The 12,761-nt window shown below is 40.9% G+C and overlaps 1 protein-coding gene across 13 annotated transcripts in view; it reads left to right on the forward strand.

Annotated features, from left to right (window-relative positions):
- The window catches only part of OBSCN (obscurin, cytoskeletal calmodulin and titin-interacting RhoGEF), a 762,040-nt gene that overhangs the window by 674,107 nt on the left and 75,172 nt on the right, over positions 1-12,761 (forward strand). For all 13 annotated transcript variants that reach the window (XM_033931804.1, XM_033931806.1, XM_033931805.1 and 10 more), the window contains 2 exons: positions 1,815-4,215; positions 9,198-9,269. In XM_033931804.1, the coding sequence (XP_033787695.1) occupies positions 1,815-4,215; positions 9,198-9,269 (2,473 nt within the window). The remainder of the gene's footprint in view (positions 1-1,814; positions 4,216-9,197; positions 9,270-12,761) is intronic.

The raw sequence follows: 12,761 nt of genomic DNA on the forward strand, positions 1-12,761 counted from the left end.
TCCCGCCCGTGAGAGGGACTGCTTTGGTACGTCCCATTCGTAAAGTTAACCTCTACTGGTCTGGAGAGTGCTAAAGAAGGAGAAATTAGGTTCTTACCTGCTAATTTACTTTCTTTTAGCTTCTCCAGACCAGTAGAGGTCCCCACCCTGTCTGTTGTTGTTGTTGTTGGGGCTGTTGCGCGGGCAGTTTTTGGTTTTTGCTGCGGGTTCTAGTATTTTTCTAGGGCCGGGGAGAATTGAAGAACAGCGGCTGTGGCTCGGCTGGCTTAGCTGGCGAGCTGTGGGGACATTCTTCCTTCGGGAATTTCTCCTCTGCATTTTCCAACAGCATTTTGGGTTTTGTTATTTGTTACTCCTTTCGGAGTATTGTTTTTTCTCTCTGTTGTTTTCCAGTTCTTGGTTCTGCTTGGCTATTCGGCAGACTGAGGGAAATAGAGAGGAGGGGCTAGGATATACTGTCCCAAAGTTTTGTTTTCAGTCTCCACCTGCTGGTCATGATTAGATATATACCCATTCGTAAAGTTAACCTCTACTGGTCTGGAGAAGCTAAAAGAAAGTAAATTAGCAGGTAAGAACCTAATTTCTCCTTATTTGTAAGGTAACGTATGTGATATTCGGTGGAAAAAAATTTTCTATGTTGATTAGACTTCTTGAAAATAAAAACTTGCATTTATCCAGAGAAGAACTTTTCATACTTAAGTGATTTTGAAACTTACCTCTTCAATTGCTTTCCATTCTGGATCTTTTTTTGCAGTATAGAACCATGAAGGTAGATAAAGGCCAAATGGCCCATCCAGTCTGCCCATCCACTGCATCCACTACCTCCTCCTTTCCCCAAGAGATCCCACATGCCTGTCCCACAATTTATTGAACTCATACACAGTCATGTCTCCACCACCTCTAAAAACCACTAGTTAGAGTGGGATATGGCCCTAGATCCCCTTCTCTGCAATCCATCGCACTACTCCTGGAACCTGCTCACTGTGCTAATGGGAATGGCCATGATATCTGAAGCTGTCCTAGTGCCTGGTATGTACTGTCACTTTCTCAACTTAGGGAGTGGAGGGGGCCAATGACCACTGGGGGAATGAGAGAGGGTCATGCCTAAATCTCTCCAGTAGTCCGCTAGTCATTTAGGGCATCTTTTTGTAGCTGTGCTGTGACAGAAAAGAATTCTAAGCCAACCCGTCTCAATTTGTGCACTAGACATTTTGCTAACGCCCAAGTCCTGCACAAAACGCACACCTGATATGCCCCCTTGAAATCTGGATGGACTGTGGAGAAAGACATCTCAAATCTGAGTTTTGAAAATTGCGACTTAAATGTTTTTGCAAAACATATCTCTTTTTCCCGCTATATGATGTTTTTCTAGACATTTTTTCTGCTACAAAATTGAGCCCCTAAATCATCTAATATTTCCCGTGTTATCCATATACTCAATGGGCTTTTTCAATATAAACTTTTGCCTTTCTACATCAGTGAAATAATTATATATTGACTGCAGATCAACATTTCATAAAACATTAACTTTCTCTTTTACAAAGCCGCGCTAGCAGCTGCCGTGCGGCAACAGCCCCGAAGCCCTTTAAATTTCTATGGGCTTCGGGGCCGTTAGCGCAAGGCAGTCACTAGCGCGGCTTTGTAAAAGAAGCCCTAAATCTTGACAAATTCTTAACTAGTTCTAAAAAATAAATCTGATAGCTTTTATATTATATGAGAATTGAGTAGGCAACATAGAGAGAATGTTTGTTATTGCCTCATGTTTAATTTGAGTTTTATTTCTAATGATATCATATTTCTCTATTTAATTGTAGCGATCCCTTATGTGCTATAAGTCTATACTGGTAATGAGATCAATTCCAGACCTCCTGAAAGGAGCTCCTGAGAGCTCTTCTCTTGGTGTTCCTCGACACCTAGTTGGAGACAGCAGTTCCTCCACAACAAGTGACTCTTCTTCTGATAATGAAAGTGCTGTTTCCTCCAGTACTAGAGACTTAACTACTACCCCAGAGCTAAATTTGTCAGTGTTGGATATTCCATCTTATGAAGACACTATATTATCAAGTGACTATTCCAAAACAAGTGTGGAGGCCTTGGTACAAGCAACAAAAAGTGATGAAATGGAGTCCTCACCTTTGATAAGTGCATCTGTCAAAGAGTCATTGATGGAGTATCCAGAACAAAGGGATTGTGGTCAGACAGGACAGGAAAAAATGTTGGAGCATGCAGCAGAAGACACTGAGGAACCTGAAGCGGCTGTTGGAGAGAAACCTCTGTTATTTAAAGCTGCCACAATAGAAATAGGTGACCTGTCAACTAAAAGAGAAAAGGTTGAATACTTGGTCCGAGGATCCTCTGCTGATAGTGCTTTATTGCTCAAGGTTTCAAATAAAGACAAAATCTCAAAAGCTGGAGATGATGTTGATCAACCTTCTTTGTTATATGTGCCAAGGCAGAGTGTTATTAAAAGCACGTTCTACAGTGAAGCATATGAGAGCACGACACAAGACAAAGATGTTATCAAAAGCCGTGAAAGAGCCAGAAGAAACTTAATAAAAGCAGGATATTCAAAAGGAACTTTAAGTGGCCTACGGGAGCCCTTGCTAGAGCAATTTGGAATAAAGGAAGAAGGAAGAGCATTTCTTCATGAAGGACCATCTAATTCTTTAACAAAATCAGTTTCCTTTGACATTGCTAAGGGATCACCAAAGCACACTCTTAGTGTTTCCAGTAGAAGCCGCTCATTGGATGATTACAGACTAAGGACCATGAGCCAATCTCAAGGGCCTCTGTTTGAAGAGTCAGAGTGTGAAGCCTCACAGAAGACTCCAGCAGAGTCTGGAAAATATAAATATTCCTCTGAACATGCTAGTATTTGTTATAAAGAACCTTTAACAGAAGAAGACACAGGTCAGGATAAAACAGATTCACCAACAGAAATGGAAATCTCTTCAAGACCATCTCATGTTGAAAGTCCAGTGATAAATCTTCAACCTCAAAGGACATCCCCAGTTTCTGATTGCCAAGAACAAAACAAAGAGTCTTTAAGTCAATCATCAAAATCTATAGTATACAGTAAAGAACAATCTGATGTTCTTGAGAACTTAGTAGATGAAATGGTTTGTTTGTCCAAGGAGATGAATGTTTTGGTAAAGTCCATGTCTGATCAAGAGGGGTCTAAGCAAAAACTCTCATCAGTTAAGATGTTTCACACAGATCCACTTTCTCAGTTAACTCAGTCAACTGTTAGTGTCATCAGTTCAGGACTGAAAGGAGAAGGAGATAAAAACAAAAGTTATCTTGGAAAAGTAACAGAATCATCCATCACATCTGCTTCTGAAGTAAAAGACGTAGCAGGTATGTCAAGCACTCAGTATGGCCTATTTGCATTTGGTCAAGCACCAACCCCTCCTTTTCCTCATGAGCATTTGGAGGACTTAACGCTAGAAAGTTGTAGTTCGGGCAAAACTTTCTTTTCACATTCTGATAGCTCAGGTACTGGAAGAAGGTCTGATAATTTTTCTGATTTTGAGGAAGCTGGTAGAAATTCTGAGGTTTCACTAATAGAGATTGCTGACCTTTCAGAAGGGAAAAAAATTATCTTCTCCGAGGCATCAACATCAGGCACATCAGATCCTGAACCTGCATTTTATGATCTTTTTGAATTCTATGACATCCAAACCTTTCCACTTACAACAAAAACTGTTAGAGCTACCACAGAGCACGCTGAAGGATCTTCATGCCCCAGAGAAATGGCTAAATCTGAGACAGCTGGAGTCCAAATTGGTGTGGGCACAGAAATGACATCAGAGCTTGAGTTGTCTCCAGATATTGTGCAAGTTGCCACAACCTCAGCAAGGCAGGCTCTTCTTGAACTTTCTGAAAAGATTAGTGTTTGTGATATAGCCATGAAACAAGACTCACAAAAATTGGAGCGAGATCAGAAACTTGATAAAAGTTTGGAACATGAACCTAGGGAACTGTCCTCAGTCAAACAGCAGCATTTGTTTGACTTCCATAAGGACGGAAGTAAAGAACATACACACTCAACTTTCAGCAAGCAAACTAAACTGGGATTTTTTAAGCCCTATGGAAAGTCTGAATCAATGGAGAAATCTTCAGAGAAAAGTCTGAAACAGAAGATGAAAGCTTCTGTTGCCAATATTTCAAGAATTATAAAAGGAAAGCAGCCTAGTGAACCTGAGAGAAAAGAAGGTAAGTCTGGGTTTCAATGAGATTTTTGCTCCATATATAGTACTATATAATGCAAGGCAAAACACTGACTCATATGGCCTAATGTTTTTTTTTTAAATTCTTTATTGATTTTCAATCCGAGTACAAAGTGCAATAAATTTTACATACAATTAATATCATGAACAGCACTTACATTTGATCAAAGAATAATGCAAAATATATTCCCCCCCCCACCTCCCTGGATGTGTGTGCAAATCAAATAGGAAACTGCACATCTTCTTTCCTCCTCCGAACACTACCTGTTCCTCTGATCCGATTCCCACCCATCTACTTAGCACTATCTCTCCTATTGTCATCCCTTCTGTCATATCCTCAATCATTCACTTTCCACCGCAACTGTTCCTGATACCTTCAAACATGCTGTAATTACACTACGCCTCAAGAAAGCTTCACTGTACCCGACCTGTCCTTCCAACTATCGCCTCATCTCCCTTCTCCCTTTCTTATCTAAGCTCCTTGAACACTGTTGTCTTGACTTTCTTTTATCTCAGGCTATTCTTGCCCATTTCAATCATGCTTTTGTTCTCTACAATCTATAGAAACTGCCCTTGCAGAAGTCCCCAGTGACCTGTTCCTGGCCAGATCCATAGGCTTCTATTCTATCCTCATCCTTCTTGACCCGTCTTCCGATTTTCACACTGTTGATCACCACCTACTTCAAAATTGCTAAAATTCAGGTTTGACTGAGCAGGCTGGTTTTGTTGTGGAGATTGCAGTAGGCTGTTTACTATAATGAACAAGTGCTTAGTTGAATTGGCAGCCTGGGAGAAATATTGTTTTGTGGCTGCTATTCAGTCTTGGCAATACTTTGTCATGTTTTCCTACAGTTTATATTGTCCTCATCCAGACAAGATTTATACCATCTCTTTTCCAGATTTTCCATCCTTTATGTCTAAAGGTCTAAAGTTTTGGAGAAAACTAAGATGAGCATTTGTGAGTGGAGCATAAGACTTTTTTTTAATGGTGCAATTTCTCTAAGGTCTTAGCTAAGTGTATATTCCAAATATCAACCTGTTCTGACACTGAAGTTGTCTTTTAATCTACATGTGGATAGTCCAAAGTCTCTAGAAAATTCCCTGGTGGTCCAGCGGTGAATCATGGCAGGAGCGGCCTTCTTCACTCCTGCCCACGCAGAGCCGCTAGCTGATTAGCATGCTAGGAGGCCTTCCAGATGCAGCCCCAAGCTCTTAAGGTCCTCCGAGCATGCATAGATGCAATGTGATAATGTAATATGTGATATGTGTGCATGTATGTGACATCATCGTATCGCATCTGCGCATGTTCAGAAGCCCTCCAGATGCGTCCCCAAGCTCTGGAGGGCCTCCAAGCATGTGTAGGTGCAATGTGATGATGTCACATGTATGTGTGCATGTATGTGACATCATCATGTCGCATCTGTGCATGCTAGGAGGCCCTCCAGTTGCAGTCCCAAGCTCGGGGCCTTCCAAAACCCGGACAAATTGATGGATTTTGGAAATCCATCCAGACACCCTGACAGTCCTTAAAAAAAAAAACAGAAGACATGTCCGGGTTTTCCCGAACATCTGGTAACCCTAAGAATCTACATCTATGGCAAAAGGGAGATAATGTAAAGTCTGCACAACTCTGGTACTAGGGTTCCACCCTTCAAGTCTGGGATCTACAAAGGTACATTTTTGTGAACAGCTTTTACTATCTAATAAGAAATGTGTAGTTAAAATCTTGGGTTTACTGAAAGGAGTAAGAAAGGAGTAAGAATGTACATCAACTGTACTTGTTTGACATATTCCTTACAACTCAGTAACTCAGCCTTCCCTCCAAACCAAGAGCAACAAACATGGACTTAACTACAACCATCTTCCCCCAGTAGTGGTCCAGATCTATACAAAAGCTTAAATTATCTTTCCCCTCGTTAAAAGGCGTTATCTATATTAGAAAATTAGGGAAATCTCTTTACTTTAAAATTACTGAGCTTTGGAATAATTTTGCTGTCCAGCTGCGAAATTTGGGCTCTTTCCAATTATTTCGCAAACATCTGAAAACTTCTTATTATATTTTCCCTTCTTTAAAATTTTTGTAAACCGTACCGAGGTCTATCTTCATAGAGAAGATGCGGTATATAAGCTTAAGATTTATTTTAAACCATATGAAAATCTGTGATTAACACCTCCTTGTAATTATATCTACCATCCATCTTCAATAATGTAACTCTAGCATCCCTTTGCCTTTATAGGCCTCTTAATGATGAACTGTCTTGAACCTATACTCGTTATCTACCTGCAATTATGTAATTTTCACTCTTTAATATGATGTGACTGTAATCCCCTATATTACAATATGGGCCTCTTAGCTTGTAAATCACCTTGAACCTGTACTAGATAAATGCGATTCAGAAATCTGGATTAGATTAGATCTGGGTGTGCTATGTTACTGTTCAAGGAAAGTACCTCTTTCATCTACTGGAAGAGTAAAGTTTGAGTTTGGAGTTTAACATCTGGTGTAGTCTACCTTTTTTAGAATGGACAGTCTGGTGTGTGCTTGCTACACAGAGCCCCCCCAGCTTCATAGTTGGTCTCAACCCTGCTTCTGAACAAATAAATATTTTGTGTACCCCTTCTGCCTCAATTCGGGCAGGAGCTAGGCAACTGCAATGCACCCCACATAACCAAGGGGCTTACATTAAAATATATCCTTGAACTGCTGTAGTTTAATACCCAGTCTAAAGAAGCAGACCATGGCGCTTTACAAAATTAGTAATATAGGTAAGCTTGAAATCTTTTGGTGGCCCTCAGAGCTTTCTTGTATTCACACTGTGGCCCTTTACATGAAAAAGGTTGGAGATCATTGCTGTAGGCTTTTTGTTTTGTTGTCCAGGAGGAGGGTTTAGATGTAAATATAAAACCAGCTCAGATCACAGTCCGTCCCCTTTTTTCTGGAGCAATATGGTCACACTAGACATGAGGGAAGTTGTTTGTAATATGAAGGGAAGGTAAAAGTGTCCTTTCTGCAAGCAAAACAAAGAAAAGAAGTTCAAAGTAAAACTGAAGACAGGCCTCTACATAGACTGAACAGAAGTATGTAAAGGTTTGAGTTATAAATAAACAGAAAGTATATTATTTAATCTAAGTCTACACAGCCTTGCCCTGGGTCCTAGTGCTAAAAACAGGCACCTAAAAATCAGATGCTAAGTCTTCTCTGAATAGCAGGCTCTTGGTATTTAGGCCAAGATCTGAAAGGTGTTAGCATATAACAGAAAATGACGAGAGATAAACACCAATTGACCTGTCCAGTCTGCTCAGACTGAGTCTCTATCTATATGTTTGACTGTCACTTGATAGGTAAACACAAAAACTGTTAAAGCCTACACCAACACCAGCACTCTCTTTCTTGTTCCCCAATTCTGCTCCCATTGTCACCCTCCACAGCTCTCCCCAGTATACTTGTTCCTAGGGTTACCAGATTTCCTCATTACAAAAAGAGGACACTTGGATCCACCCAGTTCTGCCCCCAGGCCCCCCACCCCCCACACAGACACACAAACCTCATCTCTTCTTCCATGAGCTCGGGGTCATGTCTGGAAGGCCTCCGAACAACGTGATGATGTTGCAAGCATGCATGTGTCCATGTGACATCATCGCTTCACATCTGCACATGCTTGGAGGCCTTCCAGACACAGCACCAAGCTCGAGGCTTTCCAAAACCCGTACAAACTGCTGGGTTTTGGAAAAACATCCAGGCACCCGGTAGATCCTCTAAAACAGGGGTATCAACAGGTGTGTCAATCCAGTCGCGTTTTCAAGATTTCCCCAATGAATATGCATGAGATCTATTAGCATACAATGAAAGCAGTGCATGCAAATAGATCTCATGCATATTCATTGAGGAAATCCTGAAAACCCGACTGGATTGTGATCCTCGAGGACCAACATGTGACACCCCTGCTCTAAAAAGACATCTCGGACATCTGGTAATCCTACTCGTTCCCCTACCACTGCCAGCTTTTTTACCACTGTGTAATATGCTTGTGCCGCACATTTTAACATTTCATTATGGTTATGATTTGGTTGCTACTACCTCTGCTGTCCAAGGCATCAACTACTCATTAGTTTACAGCAAATTTGCATCCTAGCCCTTTGTCCTTGAATTTTGTCTCCTGTGCAAATTTCACCTTCCCGTACTTTATTGGGGCTTGTAAAACCCCAGATATGACTGAGTCTGTCTATCAGGTTGTTGTCTCCTCCTGCCAATGATATGGCTCTTATGGTTGTCCCATAAGAGATATCCCAAATCCATAACTTGACAGCTTCCCCATAGAGGAGAATGGGGCCTGTTCCTCCCTCTTTGGACCAGAACAATTTTGTTGCCCATCTGATTCTGGAAAGCTTTTAGAGTGTTTACAGCTTCCTATAGCACACTAGCAGATTGATGTGCACCCTCTTTCCCTAGAATGACCAGGGTTCTTGGTGTAAAAGTTTGGCACCACAAACAATTTGGTGAACAGAGATTTTGAAAGTATTCAAATTGGAATGGGAGAGCCATCAAGACATGAAGCCTCTAACCTACTCTGTGAAACACATGCTCTTCTGGAGTTCCTGAGTAGCTTAGTGCCCCAAAATATCCAGAGACAGGGTCTGCAGCTACATCTCATGCAGAGTGATGCTTGGATGATGCTTGGATGATATAGTCACTTGCCTACTGTGCTCATGACCTGAGTTCAAATCTGTGCTAGTGTGGAACTTCTGTCAGATAGTTGGCCTCTGGTCAACTCATCTAACCATCTACTATGAGTAACCAACCATAGCCCTTACATTGAGCTGGTAGATATTTATTTTTATCTTAGGTCATTGCTGAAGGCCTCTGTTTTTCTTCTATTTATGGTGCTTTGGGTGCTATGTATTTTGGACCCATAATTTCTGTTGGCAGTTACCGACAAGCTTACATCTTTATTCCCATTTATCTCAAAGTATATAGACTTCCAGAAAGAGAGAGGGCGCCAGAACCCCAGATGGCAGCACTTCAGCCCAGCACTTTCTCAGGTTTGCTTTTTTTCTCTTATAGATTTGAGCATTTGACTGCATGCTATCCCATTGCTGACTGTATTTCATCTTTTACAAGTAATTTTGTATACATATATATAAATATTTTTAAAATAAATATACATTTTTTAAAAACTTAAACTAGATGTGATTGGTGATATAAAATATGACTTTCGTGAAAATAAAGAGGTTGATACAATGAGGTCAGTTTTCAGAAGCATGATGAACATATAATTAGAAATGTCAAACTTAGACTTTTTCAGATCAGATGTATATTCAGCAACACTGTTTATATAACACTCCAAATATCCTCGTATAAATTGAAATATCTAAAATAGGCATTTCAAGTTATATCTACCTAGACATTTTCAGCAGACCTAAAGGAAACTGCCAAGGGTATGGGTGTGTGTATATACGAGTACAGTATGTATACAGTGTATATAAAGATATAAGAATTGCCATACTGGGGGAGTGGCCTAAGGAAGATGGCCGCGGGTGCTTAGAGCTAGACGCCATGGATGTTCCCTGACTGCTGTCTCTTCTGAATGGTGAAATGGTGAAACGAAAATCTAAGCTTCGGATTTTCCCTGACAAATCCTTACCAGCAGCAACGGGCCCGATGGACGCCTTCCTTCAGCGAGGGACGCCAACACAGCCGGAGGCTTTCTCGGCTGGGAGAGACACGCTGGCTGAAGCGTTGCAACTCTCCCTCGAGGCAACATCTTTGACCCCGGAAGAGCGGAGTCCTCCGAGTCGCCCGGGGGCGTTTGACCGATCGACGGAAGAGCAAAGTCCTCCGAGTTGTTCGGGGGCGTTTGGCCAGTCGACGGTGAAGGAAATGCCCCAGGGTGTTTGCTCTCCAGACATGCTGAGATCGGGAGTCGGCTCAGTAGGAGGAGGGGTGAAGCCAAAACTATTATCTGTGCATTCGGAGGAGCTGGGACAGAAACTGCCTCAGGATTTCCTGACACTGACTTCATCGCCTGCTGAAGTTCCAGGTACTTTTTCATCAGAGGTTCTGGGTGCTGAACTGATACCAATGCAGAGGCCCAAGGTTTTCAATATGGAGACAATTTGGGAAGCAATATCTAGTTTGCAAATCTCTTTGGGAACTCAAATGCAGCAACTTACCACACATTATACCTCTGTTGTGTCTGAAAATTTGGAAATGAAAAATAGGATATCCAGGGTTGAAAATAAAGTGGATGGACATGAAACTAGAATAAAAACAGTGGAGTCCCAGGCTTCGGTCTGGGTAAAAGATAGTGGAAACCTTAATTTTAAGGTGGAAATGTTGGAAAATATGACTAGAAGAAGTAATCTTCGGATTATCAATTTTCCAAAATTACCACTTATTTCAGCGCAGGATACATTTAAAAAGTATTTGAAAGAAGTTTTGAAAGTTCCCAAAACCTCCTATCCGCCTCTCACTAAAATATATTATTTACCAACTAGAGCATCTGTTCAAAAACCAAACCAGCAGAATTTGTCTGCTGATAGTTTGGATTTGACAAATTTCCTGGAGAGGTCAGGTGAAGAGATACCGGCAACTGCTACGCTACTTGTACAATTTGCTATAGATGCTGACAGGGAATGGATGCTTAAATTGTTTTTTAAGTTTAAAGATGTACCATTTATGACTAAAACAGTGAGAATGTATCCAGACGTGTCACGAATGACCCAAAAGAGAAGAAAACAATTTCTTATTTTGAGACCAAAGGGTTCTGCAGTTAGGTGCGACGTTTGTACTCAGATTCCCCTGTAAATGTGTAATGACCTATCAAGGGAATAGATTTATTTTCTTTGAATCTCAGCAGTTGACAAAATTAATTTCTGCTAAAGAGCAAATTTAAAATTCTTGAGAGAACTTCAGTCTCAACCTGCTCAAGTATAAGGTTTTTGGTTATGTTCTCCCCCGCTACCATCTTCATTTTTCTTTGTATTATTTGATTAAGATTTCAACAATTTTAAAGCTCTCTCCCCCATGGATTGAGGTCTAACGATACAAACCAGTAAAAAATTATTTTGGGCTTAATGTTATGCCGAATGAGAAAGGAAAAATTTTGCTTTGATTTCTGTATTTCAATTGTAAATGTTTATTATTACCTATTGTCTCATTTTAATCTTTGAACTGAGTTGTATTATTTTCTTGTTTTGACTAATATTATGTCAATACTATAAAATGAAAATAAAGATTAAAAAAAAAAAAAAGAATTGCCATACTGGGACAGACTCAAAGTCCACCAAGCCCAGTGTCCTGTTTCCAACAGTAGTCAACCCAGGTCCCAAGTTCCTACCTAGATCCCAAGTAGTAAAACATTTTATGTTGCTTATCTTAGGAATAAGCGGTGGATCTCCCCAAGGCATCTCAATAATGGCCTATGGACTTGTCCTTTAGGCAGTTCTATAGCTGGCCAGAGAGGCGTTCAATAATTTATCTACATGGGTATGAAAGAAAGTAGCAAGCGTGTCAAAACAAGTCTGCATGTTGTAATATGTCTCAAGGTTACTCATGCACAGCTGCAGCTCAGTGTGAGTCTAGCATTCCAAGAGACAGGATGTATGGAGAATCCTCATGTGAATCAAGTAAGAAACTGCTAGATTTGCAGCACCGTTCAATGATAAAATTTCTCACAAAAGAAGTGAAAAAGCCAAAGGAGATCCATAAACGCATGACTACAGTTTATGGTGAATCTGCCCCATCATCCTACAAAGTAAAATTTTGGAGCAAGCAGCTTAAATGGGGTAGAGAGTCCATTGAAGATGACCCTCACACTGGAAGCCTGTGGAAGCAACGTCCACAGAAATGTGCAAGAAAGTCGAGGATTTAATTTTGTCAGGCAAATGAATTAAGGTTTCTGAATAGCTGAAGAAATAGGCATCTCGGCAGGTACAGTTTGGAAAATAATTCATGAAAAGTTGGGCATGTCCAAGGTTAGTGTGAGATGGATTCCAAGAACATTGACACCATGTCAGAAGGCCACGAGGCTCCAGGGCTATCAGGAGAACTTGAAAATGCTCCGTGAAGACCAATTGGAATTTATTTTCATTGTTTTGTGACTGGAGATGAGATTTGGGTCTATCACAGAAATCTTGAGTCCAAAATGGAGTCAAAGCAGTATTCTATCAATTTAAGCAGGCAGACCACACTTAAATTTAAGCACCCTGTTATAGAACAAGGGGGAGTGTAGATGAATATCGGCCCCTTTTTGGATAGTGCCCAAATGGTTTCTTTGCCTATTTTTAAATACCAAAAATCAACTATTTGGAACCTAACTTCCAAGAGCAGCTCCTGGCTGTTTAAATTGCATGTCTGAGCTAACCAATCTACTTTAATAGGAGTTGCCTAGTGGTTCGAGTTGCCGCCTCAACACCCTGACGTTGTGGGTTCAAGCCTAGTGCCATTCCTTGTGACCCTCCATTGCCCTAGGTACCATAGTTACATTGTGAGCCTGCTGAGACAGAGAGGAAAAAACACTTAGTGCCGGATTC

Source organism: Geotrypetes seraphini, chromosome 2, assembly GCF_902459505.1.
Source record: "Geotrypetes seraphini chromosome 2, aGeoSer1.1, whole genome shotgun sequence".
Classification (NCBI taxonomy): Eukaryota; Metazoa; Chordata; class Amphibia; order Gymnophiona; family Dermophiidae; genus Geotrypetes; species Geotrypetes seraphini.